At 38.8% G+C, this 26,252-nt stretch overlaps 2 protein-coding genes across 3 annotated transcripts; both read left to right on the top strand.

Moving 5' to 3' along the window:
• The first annotated feature begins 69 nt into the window (after positions 1-69).
• nol6 (nucleolar protein 6 (RNA-associated)) lies at positions 70-16,658 on the top strand. Its single transcript, XM_060883546.1, has 26 exons — positions 70-228; positions 466-675; positions 3,326-3,442; positions 3,550-3,732; positions 4,051-4,219; positions 4,935-5,066; positions 5,157-5,320; positions 5,429-5,549; positions 6,083-6,141; positions 6,226-6,327; positions 6,431-6,546; positions 6,667-6,844; positions 8,123-8,245; positions 8,322-8,470; positions 8,562-8,637; positions 9,221-9,361; positions 9,461-9,578; positions 13,138-13,292; positions 13,672-13,835; positions 13,998-14,150; positions 14,235-14,332; positions 14,425-14,549; positions 15,497-15,586; positions 15,671-15,868; positions 16,173-16,274; positions 16,356-16,658. Exons 1-26 carry the CDS (start codon positions 184-186, stop codon positions 16,503-16,505), a joined length of 3,438 nt encoding a protein of 1,145 aa, XP_060739529.1. The 5' UTR covers positions 70-183; the 3' UTR covers positions 16,506-16,658.
• Positions 16,659-16,893: 235 nt separating this feature from the next.
• Positions 16,894-25,425, top strand: arsk (arylsulfatase family, member K). 2 transcript variants are annotated; one of them, XM_060884209.1, is made up of 8 exons: positions 16,894-17,384; positions 18,705-18,834; positions 18,998-19,157; positions 19,858-20,140; positions 23,042-23,213; positions 23,305-23,463; positions 24,178-24,393; positions 24,657-25,425. In XM_060884209.1, exons 1-8 carry the CDS (start codon positions 17,268-17,270, stop codon positions 24,923-24,925), a joined length of 1,506 nt encoding a protein of 501 aa, XP_060740192.1. In that variant the 5' UTR covers positions 16,894-17,267; the 3' UTR covers positions 24,926-25,425. The 2 variants fall into 2 exon arrangements, with proteins under 2 accessions (XP_060740192.1, XP_060740191.1); XM_060884208.1 differs by having other exon boundaries at positions 16,895-17,384; positions 23,305-23,529.
• The last annotated feature ends 827 nt before the right edge of the window (positions 25,426-26,252 follow it).

Raw genomic sequence — 26,252 nt, 5'->3', positions numbered from 1 at the left:
AATTACAAGCAGGACAAATGGCCGCTGGACCAATCACAATTCGCAACACTATGGCATGTATTTTGTGTGCCGCATGTTCTCCATGTGAGAATATTCAACTGCACTGGTTCCCTGGCTACAGGCAGTAATCAATGCGTTGTGTAGAAATTTATTACACGGCATTGACTTTGCTTACACGTTAAAATGAAGAGAAAAACTACACAATCAGCTGGCGATCTGGGAAATGAGGTTTGATATTTAATTTTTTTTTAATATTTAGATCTTGTTCTGTTTTAGTCATTAAGTACCAGTCTGTATGATGACTTTAAGTATTTTTCCTGCCTCTGCATAATTACAGTGGACTCATTCAGTAGACAGAATTAAAAAAAGGCTTGGAAATGGTGTAGCAGTGATACTTCTATAGGTTTACATTAACATTAACCTCTCTTGATGCTTGTGCTCTTCTCACAACGTGTTCCGTTATAGATTGAAACATTGAACCATGAGAACGAAGAGGAAACTGTAAAGAAACTCAAAGGATCCAAAAAGAAAGCAAGTGCTTTGCTCACAGGGGATGGTGTCCTTCGCCCAAATAAACTCTCTAAAGGAGAGTTGTACAAAGCCCCTACTGTGGAGGAGCTCAACCAGCTGAAGGAGGCAGAGAGTCTGTTTCACTGCAGTCTGCTCAAAATGCAGGTTAGTCCAGCATGCAGGTCCCTTTGAAGGTTGTGCTGTTAATTTAGATCAAGAATTTGCAGCAAAAATACATGGAATACAATTTTAGGTTGGGGTTTTAAAAATATGAAAACATTAATCAGTTGAGATTGTTCATTTGGTCCTAGTATCAAATGTCAGCTAATTGATCTGGGGTCTCATTTATAAAGCGTGCGTACGCCAGTTTTCGCGTAAAGGTTGTGATCTATAAAAAACAAACTTGACGGAAAAATGTGCGCACCTTTAAGCAAACTTTGAGACGTGCGTGCGCACATTCTGGAGACAAAAAGAATTGGCGACACAGATGGTGAGGTCGTGAACTGAAGTTAGATTGTAGAAAATACATGTGAGAAGAACGATTATAAGAATGAATGACATTTAATTTTCACTCCATTTCATACGTTATTACCACATTATCATGAAGATTAAATCCAACAGTGTTATTTGTGCCGATTGTTTTAGGCTATCTAGTAAATACATCTAATACATCTAGTAAAATCCAAACGTAATTCAAAATATATTAAAAATAAAATAATAATAATAATAATCAGCTCTACTCCGTACAGGGTGTATCCTGCCTTGATGCCCAATGACGCCTGAGGATAGGCACAGGCTCCCCGTGACCCGAGTAGTTCGGATAAGTGCTAGAAGATGAATGAATGAATGAATAATCAGCGCTGCCTTATAGTCACATTGTCCACAACGGGAGCGCAGGAGGAGATGGCTCGACTACATGTAATACAGAATAGCATGAAATACCCTTTTATTAGAGAACTGCAGAACACAGTGTAAAAACGAAATATTTTCCTTAATGTACATATAGCTATCATAAAATGTCAAAGTCTGCAAGTACAGTCATGAAGCACAATCGCTACTCATCATCGGTCCTAACTATTACTGTGTTCATTACAAAACCGTCTTGAAGAAGTATGTGTTCACTATAACATTTTCGTCTTAAAATTTCACCACAAATTAATTCTGTGATTTTGTCAAGGTGTTAACGATCAGTCTAATTGCTAGAAACATATAAATCCTCCAGTGACCCGGGTATGTAATGCTTCATGATGGCACTGCTGGCACTGTTGGAGGATTATGCCAATGGCAGAATAAGGAGAGAACGAGTTTTCAGGGACCATGATGATGACTGGCTAATAAGCCGATTTAGATTCCCTAGAGCTGTGCTCTTAGATCTATGTGCTGAATTGGGTCCAGTATTAGATAGGGCAACATGCCGGAACCATGCCATCCCAGTCCAAATACAAGTCCTCACCACTCTGGGGTTCTTGGCAACCGGCTGTTTCCAGCGGGAATTGGCAGACAGGTAAATTATTTATATAAAAAAAACTATAAGTAATGCTCAACTTTGTGTCTAAGACCTTTTTGTATATGAAATAATTCTATTGGAATCTATCGTCTCACCCTATAGGTCTGGTATATCACAGCCGTCCCTGAGTGCCATAATATCTGTCGTTTTGAATGGTATACTTAATATGGGTAGTCGATACATCAGGTTCCCCTACACTGTGCGAGAACAGGCCGAAATTAAAATGCAATTTGCAGCAATGTCTGGTTTCCCAAATGTAATCGGCGCATGACTGCGCTCATGTTGCTATAAGGGCACCATCTGAAAATGAATTTGCTTATGTTAATAGAAAGCATGTGCATTCTATTACTGTGCAAATCATATGTAACTCCAACGTGACCCTCACAAACACTGTGGCACGCTGGCCTGGTTCAACACATGATTCCTTTATCTTGACACATAGCAGTGTAGGGAAAAGACTAAATGCAGGCGCAGTACATGATGGCTGGCTGAGTGGCTGAGTTTAACAATATTAAAAAGTAGAAACTGTAACAATTTTGTTTTTAATATAATTATAACAATGTTGCTTTTAATATAATTATAACCTGCAGGCGACAGTGGCTACCCCCTGAGATGCTGGCTCTTCATCCCATTTTTAAACCCGCAGAGGAAACTCATTATAATGAGGTCCACTCTCGTGCCCGCGCGGTGATTTGCATTGACTATTTATGGTTAAAAATGGGCGTGTACAGGGCGGGATTTGAGTCTGGTTCACGTACGCACATCTGTGGGTGATCTGTGATTTATAAAGGGAACATTGCTTAGAGGAGTGCGTACGCACGGTTTTATAAATCGGAATTTTTTTTGGCGTACGCCATTTCTGGCTTTTGGGCGTACGTAAACTTTTAGTAGGGATCTTACGCATAGTTTTATAAATTAGACCCCTGGTCTGCACATCGTCTGTTCCCAACACAGACGTTACAAAAGTGTTTTATGGCTAAATACTTAGCTTTCGTAAAACCCATGAATATCCACCTATGAGATCATTTTCTGACTTGGAGACAATTGGTGCATATTGGACACGATTCTTTCTGTTGGTATCTCAAACATGCTTGGTATCTGTTAATACACTGTCATAACAAACAAATTAAAATTAAAATGCATCATATGGTATTTCAGCTTTTTGTATTATTTTAAAAACATTTGGTTGGATCATAGTTGACCGATGGATGCTGTTACAAATCTTTGAGACTTTTCTGGTCTTGCATGTATCATCAATATGACCTTATCATGCTCAGTGTAGCTTAAGCTCATGCTCATCTCCCTCAGATGGAGGAACTGCTGAAAGAGGTGTCACTGAGTGAGCGCAGGAAGAAACAGATGGATTCCTTCATACAGCAAATCACTGATCTTCTGAAATCTGTACCTGAAACTCCAGTGGTGGAGGTTAGGACCCAGTGTATAGAGCTCTGCTCATCTTAGCCAGGTTTTACAATTATAGTCTTCATCTTGTAATTTTATTCACTAAAGATGCTTTATGTTTTATTGTTTAGCTGTCAGACTTGTCTTGGTTATCAGAGTCGGGAATTGATGTCCCATTCATCCTGGTTCCTGAGGAGACTAAGGGCAAGTTCCACATGGAGCCACCTGACTCTGTGGACCTGATTGGGAGTTATCCTCTGGGAACTTGCATCAAACCAAGAGTTTCTGTTGATCTGGCTGTCACGATTCCTTCTGTAAGTGGTAGTTCCTGTAAAGATCCTTAGGAGCTTCCTTTTAACAGGATTTTGTTTCTTCTATTTGTTAGATGATTCATAGGCAACAATATTGGTGTGTATATATACTTTCTAATCTAGTTAGAGCTATTCCAGTGAATAAACTCTAAATATGTACTGCCATTATACCATATACAGTTTATACAGTGAATATATATTTATCATGTTGCTGTTCTTAAAATATGATGCTAGCCTGCTCCAAGTCTCAAAATAAAGGGGTGATTGCCATGATTATTTCAGATTCAGATAAATATGGTTACATTGTTTTTTTTCTCACAGAGTATCCTGCATCCGATGGATGGAATAAACCAGCGGTACTCTCGAAAGCGAGCTCTGTTTCTGGCAGGACTGGCACAGCACATTTCCACCTCTCCATTAGTGGGTCCACTGCACTATTCATGCCTCCATGGCAACCGCCTCCGCCCTCTCCTGCTTGTCACACCTTCAGGTAGGATCTTTCCTCTTCATCCTATGCTAGTAATGAGAATGCTATGGATGTTTGTTTCCCTGTAGTAATGTCAGAAAGCATCTATTAATTGTTTGCCTTTTTCTTTGGATGAAATCTAAATTTCATCAGCAAACAGCCACTGTAGATAATTGCAGATAAAAATTTGATCCATACCTGATATGGTATGGAACAGAAACCTTTATTATTGCCACATATGCATTAGAGCACAGTGGAATTCTTGGTGGTTGGGGTTTGAGCTGTGGAGATGATAAACATATAGTCAGACAAACTTTATTGATCCCTTGGGGGAAATTGGGTTACAGCAGAATAATACTAAAATTTAATACAGATCTTCTGAAACACCCTGAATATTAATTAAAGAAGGATTCAAAAAGAGAAATAATATCACTAATATATTTTTGTTTTTTTAAAAAAGGAACAAAAATGAGTCCATTATGTCTATGATAACATGTATAACACAATTATGTACAGATGGTTGTGTAGTTGTGTGTTGGTCTGTCACACAGAGATGGGCTGTTATATAGTGTCACGCTGAAAGGTTAGAAGAAATTTCCTGAAGAAGAGTCTGTTAGAAAATGAGCTTTCGGGTGTTTGACCTGTTTTGAATAGAGCCGGGTATTCTGTAGACCAAAGTAAGGTGATTAACAACTTAAACATTAAAGCATGTTATAGGAAGCTGTGTGTGTCTCTGTAGGTAAGGACAGCAACAGCATCTTATTGAAGATTCACGCCATCCCACCTCCGGACTTCCTCAAACCAAGTCGCTTCCATCCTCAGAAAAACAACGTCCGGACAGCCTGGTTTACCAGCCAAAATGCTGAGCAAGGTAACTTATGAGTATGAATCATGCTATGTTTTTTATTTTTATTTATTTAAGCCTTTAACATTTTGTTGGGATTGATTTTGTTTCTTTTAGAAAGCAGTGAGCCTCCTACTCCTAAGTATAACAGTACAGTACTAGGGGATCACCTCCCTCGCTCACACCTGCAGTTCCTCAGCGCACACTCTGATCAGTGTCCTGCCTTTCGAGATGGTGTGGCTCTGCTCAAAGTGTGGCTCAGACAAAGGGAGCTAGATCAGGTGAGTAGTGTGTGTGTGTGCGCGCATGTGTTTTAGCCTCATTTTACTCTTTGATAAGGTTTATGTTGAAATTGTTTTGTCTGAAATGTGTTTTGCATGGTTCTTTAGGGTGCTGGATGTTTTGGAGGGTTCTTAGCCTCCATGCTGCTGGCTTACCTGCTGTCCACACATAAAGTGGGGAAAACCATGAATGCCTACCAGCTGCTCCGAAACGCACTGCATTTCTTGGGTAACAATGCACTTACTAAAAAAGTTAGCTGTTTCTTCTGACATGACATTGACACTGTTTTGCTCAAATTAGATTCAGTGAAGGTTGATTATTATATTACATTATTTGAGTAATGATCTAGCAAATGGCAGAGAAACTAATGTTTATTTGTGTTTGCTAAACTAAAATTCAAGAATTATTTGTCACATAGTTATATATTGTACACAACTTGCAGTGAAATGAAAACTAGGCCTATTCCTTCCAGACTGTGCATATAGATAAACGATATTTAGTAAAACACTAAGTTAAAAAAAATAGAAGGAATAATAAGAAGTAGCAAAAGAATATGATGTAGAGTATATTATATGTAGTAACCCATGATAGTAGTACATTGTACATTACAGCACAGTGAAAAGCAAATTTTGTGTATACATATTGTATATGAATTTTTTTAAATGAATTTATTTTTTTTAATTCAATTTATTTATTTATTTTTTAGTTATATCATTACTCTTAGAGCAACTATAAGATATAATCTTTTTTCCCCTCTTTAGCTTCCACAGACCTGACTGAGAATGGAATTACTTTGGCAAAAAACCCAGATTCCAAAGCGGTAAGCTATCATCCCTCTAATATTTTGATCAATATTTAATATTTTTTTTTCTCTGAAGTAATTGCCTCTCTCCTTCATCATTAGCCTTCACTGCATGAGTTCCACAGTGCTTTCCAAGTGGTGTTTGTGGATCCCTCTGGCCACCTTAACATGTGTGCGGACATGACTGCTTGCACCTACAAACAAGTCAGTTTCAGGAGTGCTTCATTCTGGATGTTTGCTTATATATTGTGTCAAGAAATTTGCCTTCATGTTATTGATCATTTAAAGCTTTTTGATTTGTTCCCAGGTCCAGCATGAGGCATCTCTGTCCCTCAAGTTCTGGGATGATCCCACACTAGATGGCTTCCAGACTCTTCTTATGTCCCCCAAACCCATGATCAGGACATATGACAATGTCTATCAGTGAGTGTCCCACCATTTCATGTCATCTCTGGCGCTTTTCTAGTGTTACTTGTTGATTTTGTCTACTTGAAAACTTGAAAAAAAATTAAAGCATCTGTTTTGTCTGTTTTGTTTCCTCAGACTGACAGATTTGGTGAAAATGCAGGCCTCCTGTAAAAAGCTCAGTCTCCTCAGCAGTCTCATGGACCACAGTGGGAACTACATTCTTGCTGTGCTTCACTTCATCTTGTCTCTTCTACAGCGAGGACTAGGGGACAGGATCCACCTTCTAGTTCACTCACTCTCTCCAGACCCTGAAGTAAGGACATAACCACTAAGCATGAACATTTGTTTGTAATGGATATGTTTAATTTTTTTTTCTTTTGAGATATGCATAAAGAGCACAAACAGTCCAACATATTATTGTATTTCCTTTAATTGTTAATTTTTTCTCTTTGTTTGGTGTTTGTATATGCCACACAAGTACCAGTTTGAAACCATATAATCTCCATGTAACTCAAGTCTCCATCAGTGAACAGCTGATTACCTCAACAAGATAGACTTCACGTAATAATTAAACTGAATATCCTTTTATTATGCAGTTGCATTTATTGACCATATAGTATACAGTTATAGAAGGGAAATTATAACTCTCTGCTGTCACACAGATGAGGATGGGTTCTCTTCTGTGTCTGGTTCCTTTCAAGGTTTCTTCATCATATCGCCTCAGGGTGGTTTTCCTCACCACAATCACTTCTGGCTTGCTCATTTATAATTTGTATCTTGATTTTATATATTTCAAAAAGTTAAAGCTGCTTCACAGCAATTTTTATTGTTAAAGCTGCTATACCGGGGTCGGCAACCCGCGGCTCCTGAGCCGCAAGTGGCTCTTTCATCTCTCTACTACAGCTCCCTATAGATTTGGAAAATAAATATTTAATTTACATTTATTTTATTTTAGTTAGTTTTAAAAAAAAAATGAAATTCTAAGATTATGACGCTCTTGTAACATTAAAATAAACGGTGTTTAATTTGTTTGTCGCTCAAAATATGCGTCATAACTTCCAACTTGCGAAATCCGACACACAGAAGCAGACGCATTTTTGGTTTGCTGCAGCCGGCAAGTTAAAATTTTGATGTCATGAATACGAAGAGGACTCAGTTAGACATTGAATATTTTATTTGAAAGTAACCTTCAACCCAGCGTCTTTTTTGTTAAGGTTAGTTCAAACTGTTCAAAATATTTTTGTTTGCTTGCAGAAATAAAATTTTGTTTACTCGGTAGCAGTTCATTGATTTCATAAATGCAACACACTACAGTTTTTTCTATACTTTCCATAAAGGTAAAAAACAATATATGCAGTGTTCTCTTCATTTTAGATGTCAAATGGGTTTTGTGGCTCCCTGTGTTTTTTTTCTGTGGGAAACGGGTCCAAATGGCTCTTTGAGTGTTTAAGGTTGCCGACCCCTGTGCTATACAAATAAAATTGAATTGAACTTAACATTTTGTGATGTGCATAACCATACAGCAGCAAATTTAATCTGACATTAACTTTATGGCCTGATCATTTCAATGTTCATGTTTTGTTTTATGTAGTGGCCAGTGTACAGTGAACCCCCGATGCACAAGGACCAGTCGCCGGTGTCTGTTGGCTTGCTACTGAACCCTGAACGTGCCCTCTCTGTTCTGGATAGAGGACCTGCAGCAGATAGCCCTGAGGTAAAATAATCAATTTTTTCTTTCAGTCTTTGTTAAATAAAACCTTTTACAGAAGGTAACTTTAGCTCTTGTGCAGGCTGCTGAGTTCCGGCAGTTGTGGGGTTCTCGTTCAGAGCTGAGGCGCTTTCAGGATGGAGCCATAACTGAGGCAGTGCTTTGGTCTGGATCATCCACCTGCCAGAGGAGGCATGTCCTGCTGGAGATCATCACCCACCTACTGGAACTGTAAAACCACAGCACCATAACAGCAGAAGGAGATTTTTTTTTTTTTTTTCAACAGTGTGTGTTTTATGTGCTGATTCTTTTTTCTCTTTAGTCATGCAGATATACCAGAGTCAGGTGTCCGGTTTGTTGGAGGACAAATGGATGATGTCATTAAAGTTGAAAGAGAGGTATGATTTATGTTTGTTAATCATATGAAGATTATGGAATGCTTCACTGATTTATGGACAGATGGCTCAGTGGGTCTTATAGATGAATTCACTGATGGATGGATTCATTGATTGGTAGATAGTTTTGTTGATGAATTGATCAACAAAACTGTTGATCAATACATGGGTTTGTTAATGGATGTATTGATGGATTTAAAGATGGGTGGATCCCACATACTTTTGGCCATAATGTGAATGATGCATGGTGTCTTTGATGGACAGATTGTTGCATGTATGGATGGTTATGTCTATGGGTGGGTGTACAAGTTGAGAGAGCGCGGGTGTGAGAATACCAATTTACTGGAAACATAATTTACATTATTAACTACTAATATTAAAAACTATTCATTGCAATCAGAGAAAATACAAGCGTAAATAATTTAAACTTGTGTTAAAATGTCTTATAGGGTATTATAATAACACTACTGATACTACTAATAATGATGATATTGAAAATGTGTAGCCTCCTTTGAAATACCACATGTGTCTTGTCAGTTTTAGGAAGCTGTACATTATTGTTCACTTTATCATTGCTGTTTTCTAGGCATGTAGTACAGGAGAAGAGGAGAGTCTGAAGGTGGTGCAGTGCTTTGATGATCTAAGCAGAAAGCTGTGGCAGCTGGAAGGCCTGCCTCTGTCCATCACCTCAGTGCAGGGTGCGCACCCAGCACTCAGATACACACAGGTTACTACATGCCTTCACCTCTGCATTTCAGCTCATACTACAGTCTTGTAAGTACAAGCACTACCTCTGCTGGGTTTTTAATGTCTTGTTCCTCTACAGGTGTTTCCTCCTGTCCCAGTAAAGCTGGCCTACTCCTATTTTGAAAGAGAGAAGACCTCACGTGCTTTGGTTCCACACGAGGCCAAGCCCTGTCCTTATTACATCACTCCTATAAAAGGTAGGGCAGATATTTTATATCTGTCAGTTATGAAAACATAATGCCAGTGATTTAGCCTAATTGGTGTTCATAGGAATTAGACAAAACCACCACAAGAACATTTCCATCAACGCTAAGGGTTAGTTTAATTTGTTATATATATATATATATATATTATAGAATATTTTTTAGGCATATTTGATAGAACATTTTAGTTTCTGGTTCAGAAAAGGTACTGCAGATTAGTAACTGTTACATTTCACCTTATGGATTAAAAAATATTATGGATTGTACAGAAAGCAGCACAGAATAATTAACACTCTTCCATTGCAGTTTTAAAAATCTGTAATAATCTAACCAGTGATTACTAAAACTCCATGTTTACATTCACAGCATTTGGCAGCCGCCCTTAGTGCTTAAGACTCTAAATTGAATGCATGAGCTCTGGTTCACTAGGCTACAAACTTAAGATACTATTTGCCTAAATCACTGTTCAAATTTTATTTATTTATTTATTTTCAAATACACACAAGTGCTAGTTGAAGTGTTTCATGAATAAGTAGCTCTTCAACCGTTGTTTGAAAATAGCCGGTGACTCAGCTGTCTGGACCTTTTAGAGGAAGTTCATTCCACCACCTTGGTGCCAGAACACTCCTGAGCAGTCTTGAGTCTTATTGTATGCTTACCTCTTACCCGGAGAGATGGTGGGTCCAGCGGAACAGTGCTGGTAGCTCTGAGGGTGCGAGATGCAGTGCAAGGAGTAAAGAGGGCTTTGAGGTAAGAGGGAGCTGGTCCATTTTTGGCTTTGTAGGCAAGCATCAGTGTTTTGAATCTGATGCCGGGTGGTATGTGAGAACTAAGGTAGGTTGAAAACAAGTTGTGCAGCTGCATTTTGGATCATTTGCAGAGGATGAATTGCGTTCATAGGTAGAACTGCCAGCAGTGAGTTGCAGTAGTCCAGTCTTGTGATGACAAGAGACTGAACAAGTACCTGAGCAGCCTGTGTGGACAAAAATGGCAGAATCCTTCTAATGTTATAGAGAAGGAACCGACATGAGCGTTTCACATTAGCAACATGCGAGGACAAGGACAGTTGATTGTTCATGGTTACCCCAAGGTTGCAAGCTGTGACTGAAGGGGAGATCAAATCGTTATGCAGAGATATTGCAAGATCATGACCTGGGGATGAATCACCTGGGATGATCAGATCAGTAGGATTGAGCTTCAGCTTATGAGACATCATCCACGATGACGTATCTGCCAGACATGCTGAGATTTGAACAGAAGCTGTGGTATCTGAGGTTGGGAAAGCAGTGGTAAGAGAACATGTGTGAGGAATTAACTTCACAAAGAGAGTGAGTATACAGGGAGAAAAGAAGAGGACCAAGTACTGAGCCCTGTGGGATACCAGTGGAGAGTCTGCATGGAACAGATGTCACTCCCCTCCATGTTATCTGATATGAGCGTCCTTCCAGGTAGGAAGCAAACCATTCCCATGCTGATCCGCAAATCCCAAGACACTTGAGGGTGGACAAGAGAATCTTGTGGTTGACCGTATCAAACGCTGCTGAAAGGTTGATACGGATGAGGACGGATGACCGCTTGGCTGATCTAGCAACATGAAGTTTCTCGGAGATGTCCAAAAGGGTTGTATCTGTTGAATGTGCTGCTTTAAAGCCATGAGGTAGACAGAGAGGTAGACACAGTTGATTATAGACAATGCGTTCAAGAATTTTTAAAAGAAAAGTGATACCGGTCTGTAGTTACTGTTATCTGATGGATCCAGAGCAGGTTTCTTCAGGATGGGAATAACCCTTGCTCACTTGAATCAAGTTGGTACATGACCAGATGTAATGAATCCAATGATAATAGTGGAGATGAAGGGCAGAGGTTCTTGCGAGATGGTCTGGAGCATAATGATAGGGACTGGACCCAATGGGCAGGTGGTAGGATAGCAAGACTGGATGAGTTGTAGAATCTCTTCTGCTGCTACGGTTGAGAAATGCGACAACGAAGGAGTATGGGAACCCTGACTGTGAGTGAAGGTCCTGCAGATTTTCTCAGTCTTCTCATGGTAGAAAAAACAAAGTCTTCTGCAGTCAGGGAGGATGAAGCAGGTGGACTCGGGGAGTTGAGAAGAGAAGAGATAATGTTGTGGAGCTTACAAGGGGTCTTGTGCCGAAGCGTCAAGCTTTTCCTTGTAGAAACCTTTTTACTTCCTCTCAGATGATCTTAGCTCTCTTCGATTGTTATGCAACATATCTGAAAGCCAAGGAGCAGAACAAGGAGTTTTCTTGGGTATAGTGGACAGAGGGCAGAGAAAATCCATTGTTGAGGAAAGAGAGGAGATGAAAGTGTCTGTGGCTGAGTCCAAAGTTACTGAGGAAAAGGACTCAGGATCAGGAAGAGATGAAAGAGATGTAAATGTCTGTAGCAGGGGATGGTCGGGTGAAAACCAGGTCCAGGACATTACCTCCTTTGTATGTGGGGACGTTGCTGTTGCGAATGAGTCCAAAAGAGTCAGGAGGGAAGAAGATTGAAGCTTGTCAGAGAGGAGGTTGACCTCACCAAGCACTGTCGGAGGGATGCTGTCGGAAGGGAAAGCACCGAGCAGTGTGTCCATTTATTCCAGGAAGTCTCCTATGGGACCAGAAGGGCGGTAGATAACAATGATGAAAAGGTTGATTGGAGTGGTAACTGAAAAGGCATGAAATTCAAAAGAGGAGATGGTTAAATGAGACAAGAGGATACGTGTAAAACATGATCTCCTTGACAACAGTAGACCTGTACTACCACCCCTGGCCATTTCTTGTGGTGAGTGAGCGAAAGCATAGGCAGAGGATAGAGCAGCTGGTGTAGCATTGTTCTGTGGGGAGTTCCAGGTCTCTGTTAGCACAAGAAAGTCAAAGGAGTAGTGGGAAACTAACGTTGAGATGAAAATCAGCTTTCCTTAATACAGACTGGCAATTCCAGAGCCCACCTACCACCACTGTTTGAGACTCACACAACAGAGGAGGGTAGATGAGGTTACTGGAATGTGTGACCCCTGCTCTGTAGATGAGAGCGCCTGCGCCGGTAAGAGGTGACTACAGAGATGGGTTTGAGGCACATTTCTGCAGTCAACCAAGAGTGAGATTTAAAATATGGTGTGGTAGAATATATCAAACAGTACTAGACACTTATTTGCAATGCTTTAGAGAGATACTTGGAGGGATATTTACAAAGCTTCAATTTAAATGAGTAAGCCCTGCCCACAATTCACACCTTAAGGGAGACTGAAACTACTAAGAGAACTACTAAGCAAAGACCAAGCATTGTTGAACTTATGATCAACAATGCTATAGAATATAACAAAATTCAAATCACACTACTCTAGAACAAAGTGAGTTTAAGCAGATAGTACACAAAAGTCAGAATCCTACCTTATCAGAAGACAATCTATTCAAATAAAGAGAGTTAAAGCACACAATGTTTGAGCAACAGACTAGCTCATATTTTATAGTGGAAATGCACCTAAAGAATGAGTGCCTACAGAGCTACAGGTTTTATATGTATCTGTTTGTTTTTCATTCATGCTCAGTGATCTGTCACATGGAAGGTAGTGGAAAGTGGCCTAGTGACAGTTTGGCAATCCGGCATATTAAAGCAGCCTTCCACATCCGCCTTGGGGAGCTACTCAAAAATCAGCACGGCTACACTTTCCAGCCCTCACCTACACACCTGGACGTGTGGAAGGTAATGTGTGTGTTGTGTTGTATTTTTATTATTATATATTTTTGCTATTATTACATTTTTGTTGTTGTTGTTTTTCACCTTTGAGATTTAAATTATATTATTTTATATTATTACTTATACTTACTTATATACTTACTTATTTTATTATATTACTGTAAAGGCTGTTGTAAGAATAACCTTTCATCTTGTTACTAAAACTAGGATATACCTTTTTAAATGCAATTTAAAGAAAATGAAACTTAAATCCATCAAACACAACCTGCACCTTTAATATTTAATTTTTTTGTATGAAACAACAAATTGAAGGCGACAAATGAAAGTTCCATTAAATTCTTTGAACTACAATGACCATTAGAGTTAATTTTTTGGACTTGTGCAGGATGGACTGGTGTTCCGCATCCAGGTAGCATATCACCGAGAGCCACAGATACTGAGAGAAAGTGTGACTGCTGACGGCATGCTGATTCAGCGAGATAACGCAGAGGCACAGGCATTAGAGCTCGAGACCCAACACAAACCCTTCCTCACCAGCACCCTGCATGGGTACACATCACAATCACAACATTGTAGTTCTTGTCAGATGTTCATAAAGACTTGATGTTTACACATGCCCAAGCTTTTCTTACCAAACACCATGCATTGTGTCATCCAAACAAGTAAATAAGACGTCCTATAAAGTCCCCTGTATGTGTTTTTTTGTGTCAGTCTGCAGCAGCAGCAGCCATGTTTCAGTGCAGTGTGCCGTCTGGCCAAACGCTGGCTGGCTGCACAGCTCTTCAGTGCAGACATAACAGAGGAGGCAGCTGATCTGCTGGTAGCTTCAATCTTCCTACATCCGGCTCCTTTCACCCCACCAAGGTAGTTTCACATTTCACATATACTTTCCTGTTTCTCCATATTCTGGTTTTGGCTGAAGGTGATGTAGATCACCTTTTTTCTCAGTTCTCCCCAGGTTGGTTTTCTCCGCTTTCTTCACCTACTGTCCACTTTTGACTGGAAGAACAACCCTCTGGTGGTCAACCTCAATTGCAAACTCACAGGTCAGCACCAGAAAACCCCAGGTTCACTCATTTGTTGTATGGCTATAGTTTATAATTTGTTTTTGTTTTTTTTTCCCTCCTCTCTGCTGTAGCTTCTGACTACACCGAAATCAAAAACCACTTCCTGGCATCGAGGGATTCTTTGCCTGTTATGTTTATCGCCACTCCCAATGATAAGAATATCTTTGTTTGGACCAAAGAAGGACCTTCAGTTCAGGTTTCTAAACATGACATTAGGAATGCATATGTAATGATAGATATAGTGGAAATTACCATTTGGAATTTTTCTATAGTGTAGCTCTAATTGTTTAGTTTTTTCAGGGCTTTGGTTTAGTTTTTCTGGCCCAGAAATGAGCACAAACTCAGTCAGAACAGAGTTACTCGGCTCTGCAACCTTAACACAGCTTGCATTTTAAAATGTATATCAGGGCTCTTCAGGGACTTATCCGTGAAGTGCCCCTGTAGCTGTAGGGATTTATATAAACCGCCTGATCCCACTTATTTGATTTTTCAATTAACAAACGATTAACAATTACATATTTGCTCTCCCTATTGCATAGCCTCTCCCGTTCCTCCCTTGTCTCATGTTAGTAATATTTTTGTCACTGATTTTGGTTCATCATCTCGTGCTTGAAAAATGCCCTGAATTTTCATCATATATATATATATATATATATATATATATATATATACATATAATCTCGTCGCTGTCAGGCGGAATCCTCATATCTCCAAAACCGTTATTTTATAAAAATCGTTATTATTCTTGTCCTCAGACGAGCACCAGAACTATCGGCGGTCAAGATTTTTTTTCTTTGAGCCCAGTGTTTTGAAGACATTTACCTCAGAAGATGTGTTGATTCGTTGCAACTCTTCTTGAGGAGAAATATGCCGCAGAGTGAGGAAGAGGTGGACAGTGGAGTGTCCAATGGAGTTATGAGATTTGTGCTCAAGCTATTTTCAATACTTTAGATTGGTTAATAACGTAAAAATAACAGACCCACGTGGGGACTGACCAATAGCATCGATATGTGAAAAAATATGAAATTGACAAAATTTGGACATACGAGGTTTCCACCCAACAGCGACACATCTATATATATATAGGAGATGATGCAAAAACAGAGCGCGATCAATCAGTTCTACAATACCTCTTCTCTGTAGATTCTCCAGCGTGTTATGTTGGTTGCTGCAGAAAGCCTGCGTGTACTGGAGGCCCAGCTCATCAACTCCAGCCTAAAACAAGACATCCGGGTTAGTGTCATTGCTTGTAATGTTAAGCATTGATTCTGTCTAATTGATCAGAGATTAGTATAGAGTAATGTGTTTGTGTTTTAGGTGGCATTTCGGCCCCCACTGGACATCTATGATGTTCTGATTCACCTCAGACCTCAGCAGGTCCCCTTGCTGTCCAGAGCTGTTGATCCTCAGACCATCGGTCGACAAGGCACTCTGGATGGGGATGCAGCAAGCTCAGGAGGGGCTTTCCCTGTCGTGGATTTTGATCCTGTGAAATTGTATCTGTCTGAGCTCAGGGTTGGTTCCTTATAGTCCTTTGTTACATGGCAGCTTTGGTTCAACAACCAAGCATCAGTGTTAAGGTTCTGATAAACCAAAACAACTGCTGGATGTTGTTTTATAAGTGTGTATTGCATTAACATTTTGACCCTTCATGGCTCCAAAAGATGATGTTAACATGGTAATGAATGGATTCATTCATTCCATTAATAATTATTCTTTACATTCATGACCAGTCACAAGTACTCTGGTATTGGTACTACTTTTGAACCAAGGAAGTGTTCTCTGTAACTGAATACATTATTTTTCTATGTTCTGTCAGGATGCTTATGGAGATCTGGCGCTATTTTTTTGTGACCCCTATGGAGGAACTGTGATTGCAGTGATGTGGAAGCCCAAAGCTTTTCAGCCACAGCCATTCAAGGTTAGTCAGAAATCCATTTCACTCTGAAAGACATGTAGTAATACTGTCTGTTACAGTAGCCCTCTTTCCGCCCTCCTTTAGACTTCTCTGATGAATGCCAGACGAGTAGAAGTGACTGAAGACATGGCCACTACTGTCCCTAACATAGAGGCCATCGTGCAGGATTTCCGTATCATTGGGGAGGGCCTGGTCCACAAGGTGGAACTAAGGACTGAGCGATGGGTTGTCTGAATTGAGATCATTTTTCAAAAGATCATCTGTGTGCTATTTTTAAAAAAGGACATTATCTTTTATGTATATTTCAAGTTATTTGAGCTACAGTTAAGAGAATGAGTGAATGTGGATTTTTATGAAAAGCTGTTCAGTAAAAAATAATGATGTTAATTATGTGTTGATTTTTGTTCATTTTTAATAAGACCAGCAAATCTAGCTGTGTGGTGCTTCAGGTAGAACAGCACCAGAGAAAATATGTATATTTTAATAGGAATCGATAAATGAAACAAAACAGCAGCTTTACAAAAAAAAACTGCGCGTTGGTGACATCTAGTGGCCAAAGGGATGACGTGCAGGCAGCAATCTTCTGCCTGGAAGTGAAGTGGGCGTTTGCGTTTACGTCATTGGTCACGTGTTTACGGAAGACGAAATCAAGTTCTGATTGTGTTTTTTTTTTTGTTTGTTTGTTTGTTTTTTTGTCGCACGTTTCGGATCCTCGTTTCTGATGTCTTTCAGAAGACTTTCAGAGAATTAAGAAAAACTTGCTAGCAAGCGGCATTTGAGTTTGCGGAAGCTATAAGGGTCAAACTGTGTTAATGACGAATATAAATGTGAATATAAAAGTTTAATCTTTACAAAGTCCAGAAATTTCTGTTGGAAAACAACAGGATGTGAGAAGAATTCACAACAATCTGAGTGTATTTACACGGAGGGGTTATTTACTCCAACTCACGTGTGTTTCTGGTCATAACAGTGTTTCTACTTCGCTCTTAAAACACCATGAAAACATTTCCTTTCTTTTTGCTGCTGGTTTTTTCTCCACAAGCTCAGTGTTTGTACCTGAACAGAACATCAGAACAAAAACCCAATATAGTGATGGTCATGTCAGACGCTTTTGTAAGTATTCATTCATACGTTCACTTAAAAAAACAAAACATTTCTAGGTGTGTGAGACATTTAATACATTAGCATTTTTGTATAAAACAAGAAGTGGCTGAAATGTGTGTTGAGATCAGTGTGTTTGTGTTTGTACTAATCACCTACTTTTAAAATGTAGAGTATCCTGAAAATACCCTGTTTATAAAACAATTCAAATCTGGTCAGGATTATTGATCATTCGCACAGTATTCTGAGAGGTGAAGCACGATTACATTATCTCTAATTAATCTGTAAAGGTATGGGATATATCACACAACAGGTGAGCGATAAGTTCTCCAGGTTAATTTGTTGGATAAATTTTAATTGTTAGTTGATGAAACTCGTATCACTTCAGCATGACCTACTCTATGCTTTTTTAATAATTACTATTCAAAGTTACCATATCTGGAAATATAATTTTGCCAGGAAGCACAATTTAATCCAGTATAAAATGGAAATTGTAAAGTGTTAGTTGATAAAACTCACTCAGGTCACTTCATAACGACCTACACTATGGTGACAATAAAGATCAGCCAATTTTACTTTGGAAATCTTTTAATCATTCCTGTTCATAAGTCAGCATATCTAGCAATATAATTGTGCCAGGAGGAACTATTTTAATCCATTATAAAATGGAAATTTAAAATTTTTAGTTGCTAAAAGTCATTCATAGAGTAGGTTATGATAGTGACATGAGATGGTTTTACCAAGTAACATCTTAAAGTTCTAATTTTATAACAAATTGAAATAGTGCCTCCAGGTGCAATTATACAGCCAGATATGGTGATTTTGAAGAGGAATTTTTAAGAAATTCCACAGTAAAATTGCCTGATCCTTATGATTAACATAGAGTAGATCATTACAATATTTTGTGTGTGTGTATATATAGAGATATAGATATAGATATCAATCATGAACTCCACAAGAGCTCTGAAAGTGTGTGTGGTATCTGGCACCAAGATGTTTGTCCAGCACATACCACAGATGCTCAGTCTGATTGATATCTGGAGAATTTGGAGGCCAAGTCAACACCTTTTCATAATCTTGTCATGTTCCTCAACATTACTGAGTCCTAATCACTAAATACCAGGAACACCCCACAAAACCTACTGTTTGGGGACTCTGACCCAAGCTGGCCTTTGTCAGTCCCTTCTGCTGGATATAAATGGCCTAATCCAAAAATGTTCCAGGATGAACTTCTATAGTATTCACCTGCATGATGTACAACTAACCCTAATCCTGTCTGAAGTTTTTTCCTGATAATGTATTTATTTTCACCACTGATTTTGTCCTTTCCAGGATGGAAGATTGACCTTTAACCCTGGGAACAAAGTTGTCCAGCTTCCATATATTAACTACATGAGGCAGATGGGTGCAATCTTTCTTAACTCCTACTCAAATTCTCCCATTTGTTGTCCATCAAGGGCAGGTACAGTGCAGTGTCTAACTAATTTTACACTTGACGTCAGACAGCATTAGCCGGTTAACATTGATATTCTATGCATTAATGAAATTCGGTACTGATTAGAGGTTTATCCCAAAGTAACAGTGCCATTACTCCTGCTCATTACACTGTATGTGTGCACTGACAGCTATGTGGAGTGGGATGTTTGTCCATTTAACTCAGGCCTGGAACAATTATAAATGCCTTTCTCCCAATTTCACTACATGGATGGATCATCTGCAGAAAGCTGGGTATCAAACCCACCGTATGGGGAAGCTAGACTACACATCAGGGAGTCACTCTGTCAGGTGACTGGAATAAATATCATTATTTATTTAGTTTGAATTAGAGGTGCAAATGCGGAAAGTAAAAATCTATGATTTCATTTTTTTCCTGTGAGCTTTAATATTTACATTGTAATACTACAACCCGAATTCCGGAAATGTTTGGAGTTTTTTTTAAATTTGAATAAAATGAAAACTAAAAGGGGGGCACGGTGGCTTAGTGGTTAGCACGTTCGCCTCACACCTCCAGGGTCGGGGTTCGATTCCCGCCTCCACCTTGTGTGTGTGGAGTTTGCATGTTCTCCCCGTGCCTCGGGGGTTTCCTCCGAGTACTCCGGTTTCCTCCCCCGGTCCAAAGACATGCATGGTAGGTTGATTGGCATCTCTGGAAAATTGTCCGTAGTGTGTGATTGTGTGTGTGTGTGCCCTGCGATGGGTTGGCACTCTGTCCAGGGTGTATCCTGCCTTGATGCCCGATGACGCCTGAGATAGGCACAGGCTCCCCGTGACCCGAGGTAGTTCGGATAAGCGGTAGAAGATGAATGAATGAAAACTAAAAAAACTAAAACTTTCAAATCACATGAGCCAATATTTTATTCACAATAGAACATAGATAACATCATAAATGTTTAAAGAGTTACATTTGTTTAATTACACTTTTATTAAAACAGTGTTATTTGTGTTTACCTTTATCGTCCATTCTGCTTGAAACATTATTGGTCAGCAATCGTGTGGAGGCGTGGACCAGAGAAGTGGCGTTTCTTCTGAGACAGGAGGGTCGTCCAGTGGCAGACTTAGTAGGTAACAGATCCACAGTTAGAATCATGACCAAAGACTGGAACACCACAGACAGTGCTGTGCAGTGGATCAGACAGAAAGCCAAAGCTCTTTCACAGCCCTTTGCTCTGTATCTGGGGCTGAATCTACCTCATCCATACTGCACAAAGGAGCTGGGTTCCACTGCTGGAGGCTCTACTTTCCGCACCTCACCCTACTGGCTCAAAAAGGCAGGTTGTTCATCATTGCATCATTGATGCAAACAGAATAAACATTCACTATTGTAATCAAATGTAAAGAATGAATGTTAAAGAGATAATCAAAGAAATTTTTATCTCAAAATTTAATCTACTGCATATTGCAGTTTCGGCATATGTGTTTCCCATGAAGGATTTCCCTGTATTGAGAAATAAAATCTGTATATATGAAATCCACCTGGATGTTTAATGGTAGTTGTTGAATTCTGCCAACAAAATTTTAAAATGCAACCATAACACAGATACAGGCCCCCTCCAAAATTATTGGAACAGCAAAACCATTAATGATTTGAGCCCAAAATACACATATTAAGCAAGTTTGGAATTTTACATTTATTTCCTGGTATTTATATGTGGATGTAGAATATAACACATTTTGCATTAGTCACTACAAATCTTTTAGGTGAACAAACAATATTGTAACCTGTGACTGACTTGCTTTACCCATTGCCCAGGTGTGTCCTGCTAAGATTGATTGTTTAAATGTTAAATAGCTATGAACATCTACTCTTGGTTTTAGGTTTACCTGTGAAACTTCAGGACTAAAAGCTGAAACATTAAAGCATTAAAAGCTAAAATCTTGGACTGTCTTCTCCGTAAGATATTTTGATTGCAATGCCAAAGGTTTTTGATATATTGCAAAAAATAAAATAAATTAAAATTAATGTATTATATGAGAGAAAACCTAACATAGGTTTATCAGCCTTTCAAACATCGACTCAATATAGAGAAATATTTGCTTCCTCTGAAGTCTTTGTGATATCTGGGGTAAATTGAACCACATTCTAGTATAATTTACTAATTTACCTAAAACTGGAATCTAAAATGAGTTTTAGCTTAATGCTTATTGCCTGCTACAGCAAAGTGCTCATGTTTCCATTCTAACTGAATTTTGCATGAATGGGTTTTCTGCTTTTTTTCCACTGAAAGTTTCTGTGAAACATGCTGTAGTTTGAGATGAAGTCAAAAAATTAAAACGTATAACTTAGGAATGAATAACCTTATTAGACTGTATAGATTGTTTGAATTATATTGGTCACATTAGGGTTGTAGTAATAAGTTTAATAATTAAGGAATAATACAGGACAGGAAAATAATCTACCTCAAGGTAGTGTTGCAGGAATCAGTGCAGAGTTACTGTTACCACCACGAATGTGGTGCAGGAGGCACAGTGGTAGCTCGCTGATCAGATACTGCATGTGGAGCACACATTCCTGGACTCATTTGTTATTGTCCTGGGTGACTTTAACAAAGCTAACTTCACGCAGGAATTTCCCAAATGCAGACAGTCTATTAAATGTCTGACTAGAGAAGAAAACATTCTGGATCACTGTTACAATACAGTAAATAGCGCATATCACGCTGAGTCATGGTTTATTTGATTCCTGCATTCAGGCATTCAGCAGGAACTTCAGGCATTCTTTGATTGTACTGACTGGGATACACAGAGACAGTAACATCATATATAATACATAGTTACAACATATATAGTTACAACAACGACAAACCCTGGTTCACAGTCAGACTTAGACAGCTAAGGGGGAGAAGGAAGCTGCATTCAAAAGTGGGGACAGAACTAGTCTAAAGATCTTAATACAAGTTTAGCAAGGCAGTGAAAGAAGCTAAACAGCTGTACTCTGAGAAACTACAACAGCAGTTCTTAGCCAACGACTCTGCTTCTGTCTGTAAAGGGCTCAGACATATTTCTATCTGTCACCCCAAAGCCCCCACCTCTGCTAACATTTTGCGTCCAGCTAACAGCTTGAATGATTTCTATTACGCCCAGTGACACTAGCTTTCAACAACTTCTCCAGCCCATCAGCCTGACCAACCCCACCAGCAGTAGCTGAGGCCTCCTCACAGACACATACCACAATGACCCCTTACCCCCCCAGCCCAAGCACGACACTCTCCATCAAAGTGAGAGATGTTAACAAGCTTATTTTTCTAGTTTAAAGGCATGCTTAGACACTCGCACACCGTATGCATTGATCCAGTGTGGGTCAGTTTGCTACTGTAGTAGAGCCTGTGGTGTGTTTTGCTTTTAAATGATATTTTAAACTCAGTGAGCTTCGAAGGTAGGCCAGTTCTCCATTACATTGTATGCACATAACTTTGTGTTTATCCAGAGTTCCATCCAATTTTCTTTTAAAAGAGAAATTTCCGCCGAGTTACTGGTGCTCACACCATTGTAGATGCCAAAAGTGATAAACACTTGACCCCCAATATCATCTGCATGATGCAAATTATGTAAATGACGCAACTTTGTTTGTTTCAGTAATTTATTTGAGCTATTTGCGTTAAATTATTTTAACGCGATAAGGATTTTGTATTAATTGCATGTGTTAACCTTGACAGCCCTAGATTATACACATTATTATTATTATTATTATTATTATTATTATTATTATGATAACCTTTGTTTCTTATATTTATGCTTCTTTTCTATTATTCCTATGCTCCAAGACAAATTCCTGTACATGTAAACTCTACAGTACCTGGAAATAAACCTGATTCTGATTCTGATTCTGAAATTGATCATCGTTGATCTATAAAAGCACATCCCAATGTGTTTATTCCTCTTATACCATAACAATTAACAAGTTGTTAAAAACAATATTAGTTAGATGTCTTTGAATGAACCCTAACCCTACCATATTTAATGTCCCATGTTTATTGATTTATTCATTCATATACTGTATTTAAACATATATTTGGTTGCATACTGGTGCCCTAACTTATTTTTAACTTATTTTATAGAATATTCTAATTTTTATATTTTGTATTTTATGAGTTGCTCATAATGCATTGGCACATAATATATATCTCTGCCTATAACATTGATAATATTAACTTAATCTCAATTTTACAAAGGTTGCCACAGGGCAAGTTTCCCTCCCAAAGTGGTTGCCATTTTCTCAAATGCACCCTGTTGATTATTATTCGACCGTCACCAAAAACTGCAGTGGCAACTTTTCTGCACAGGAGATCAGAGACATCCGAGCCAGTTATTATGCCATGTGTGCCGAAACTGACAGCATGCTTGGTAAACAGATTCTGTTTAACATTTTATGTACCACTTCTAATCTGCTGTGATTGAACTTTTACTGAAATTTGATAACGTCTCTCTGATGCAGGTAAAGTGATTGCTGTTCTCAGAGACACAGGATTATTAAACAGCACAGTTCTGCTTTTCACATCAGATCATGGGGATCTGGCTATGGAGCACAGGCAGTTCTATAAGATGTCCATGTTTGAAGGCAGCTCTCATGTTCCCTTACTTATAATGGGGCCAGGTATTAAGTCTGGGACTGAGATCAGTTTTCCAGTCTCTCTTGTAGACCTGTATCCTTCCATACTTGGTAAATATAATGACTAATTTATTAATGCCGCTGATAAATTTGTAGACAAAGCATTTCATTTAAAAAACAAACTTACTTTTTATCTAAATAATGTCCCATGATGGATTTTAGACTTTTGCAACTGGTCAGTTGGTTTCTGATTACTTTTTATGATTTATAATAGCAGATATAAATAGAGGTTTTAAAGATTCATTGCAATGTACATGTACTTTTATGTTTTCTTTGATATTACATATGGGGTCCAGTCTTCCCTGCAAAATGACTGCAGGTTTTCTTTATATCCAGTAGAGCTTAAATTCCCAGTCATTTAAATGGCTAGTTTGTAATATTTAAAAGTCAAAATTTGTTGTCATTGTAAACTTGTATAATTTCCAATATAATTATTATTTATTTGCTTTGGCAAGAAATTAGCCTTCGCATATTTTATGTTGCATAAAATAAACAACTTTCAGACACATAAGAGACGTTTTTTCAAACAAGTGGGATCAGATGTGCTTGGCTGGAGTGAAAACCCATAGCCAGACCAGATTTAGATACTCCTTTTCTAAGACAAATGACTTAACCCATGAAGGAATTGAAATGTACAAATGCTATAGTGCAGTACACTGCTGCCTCACAAGTTATAATTATCTGTATTATGTATGTCAGACTTTGCAGGTATCCCAATACCATATGGTTTGAGTGGTTACTCTGTGGTCCCGCTGATCTCACAGGGTAATAAGCAGTCCACTGTATCTCACCCTGGCTGGATACTCAGTGAATACCATGGCTGCAATGCTAATGCCTCCACTTACATGCTGAGGATAGATAAGTGGAAGTATATCACATATTCAGATGGCTTGAGTGTCCCATCACAACTATTTGGTGAGCTATTTCCCCATTTTAATAAAGCAGTGGACTGAACATAAAGCAACAACAATCATTTGCAAGCATTTTAACAGTACAGTTTTGTTTAACTATAGTTTATTCAGCTTATAACATTATTCAGGCATGCTAGTCACTAATCATTAGGATTAACATGATGGAAGTACAATCTCATATTTTGTGATAAATACAAGCATTTTTTTTCAGACAATAAGCAATAATATTTCACTTTCATCATTACTATATTATCTTACCACAATCAGATCTGTCTGTGGATGAAGCTGAGCTAAAGAACGTGGCATCCCGTTACCCTGTTGTGTGCCAGCATCTGGACAAGCTGCTGCGCTCAGTGGTGGATTACCCCAACGTCACTGAGGCCGTCCAACAATACAACAGACAGCAGTTTCTCCAGTGGAAGCAGAGTCTTGGGAACAATTACACACAGGTCATTGGCAACCTACGCTGGCACATGGACTGGCAAAAGAATTCACGAAAAAATGAGGAAGCGATTGAGGACTGGCTTGACAACTAACACTGTTCAGAGTCATTCTCCCAAATTCAAATACATGAAGAAAGACAACTTGCATGCATGCTTTCATTTGTAATTGTGGCCTAATTTGTTCAAAAAATGGGTCCAACTGAATTTCACTAATGCTCAGTCTGCTGGTGTTACTTAATAGAATTAGATATTTTATATTAGAAATAAATCATTTTTTAAACTTTTTTGTAAATGAAATAAATCATTTAAGATGCAATGCAATCTGCAATACAAGCAACACGTGTGTATTTTAAATTGCATTCATTTATTAAATATTAAGTACACATTAGTTTGTTGTTAATGAACTTCATTTTATTTTGTTATTAATTTTGTAGTTTTATATAATTACATGGGGAAAAAACAGAAACATGTGTATATATAATACAAAGTATATATCATAACCACCTGATAGCACCGTAAACAGGCACAAAATGAAACGTCTAATCCAGAGGTGAGATGCAAACATGCTAACCAATAAACCACCTTGACTCCCATGTGACTTTATTGGCATTTTATTTGCTTGATTACTAAATATTGTTATGGTAGCATTGCTACTTCACAGCTCCAGGGTGCACAGTTCCTTCCTGAGCTTGCATTACAGTCTGTTTGGCATTTCACAAGTTCTCCCTGTGTCTAGGTGGGCTTCCTCTAAGTTCTCTGGTTTCCTCATTTCTCAACAACATCCCAGTCTGTGAACTGAATTGCCAACATTACTTTGTTTCTAGCTGAGAACCATTAAGGAGGTGTGAGGCACAATCAGCAGTTCATCTCATAGGTGTTCATTGGGGTTGAGATCAGTTCTCTGTGCAAGACACATTTACATTACATTTACATTTACAGCATTTAGCAGACACTCTTATCCAGAGTGACTTACTTTTTTTTATTTTATTTCAGTTTATACACCTGAGCAATAGAGGGTAAAGGGCCTTGCTCAGGGGCCCTGCAGTGGCAACTTGGTGGACTGGGATTCGAACCAATCACCTTCCGATCGGTATTCAAACACCTTAACCACTGAGCTACCACATCCCCCACACACAATATATAATGCTATAATCATCATATGCATATTGTGAATATGAGTCCTGGGATGAGTTGTTGATGTTGGTGATGAATGCAGCAGCAGATCTTATGTGCAAATCTACAATATTCATCATATACCTTAAACATCTCAAAAGTACCATCTGCACCTTTTAAACGTTGTGGTCTAATAGGACATTAGTCTCGTGTTGTAGTTATATGACACGCTGTAATATTGTGCACGGCCTACTGGGGGACAATAACAAGATCCAGGCTTTTTCCGCGTCAGATGCACGCACACACG

The sequence above is a fragment of the Tachysurus vachellii genome, chromosome 12 (assembly GCF_030014155.1).
Source record: "Tachysurus vachellii isolate PV-2020 chromosome 12, HZAU_Pvac_v1, whole genome shotgun sequence".
NCBI classification, from domain to species: domain Eukaryota; kingdom Metazoa; phylum Chordata; class Actinopteri; order Siluriformes; family Bagridae; genus Tachysurus; species Tachysurus vachellii.
This window is presented reverse-complemented; position numbering and strand designations above follow the sequence as displayed.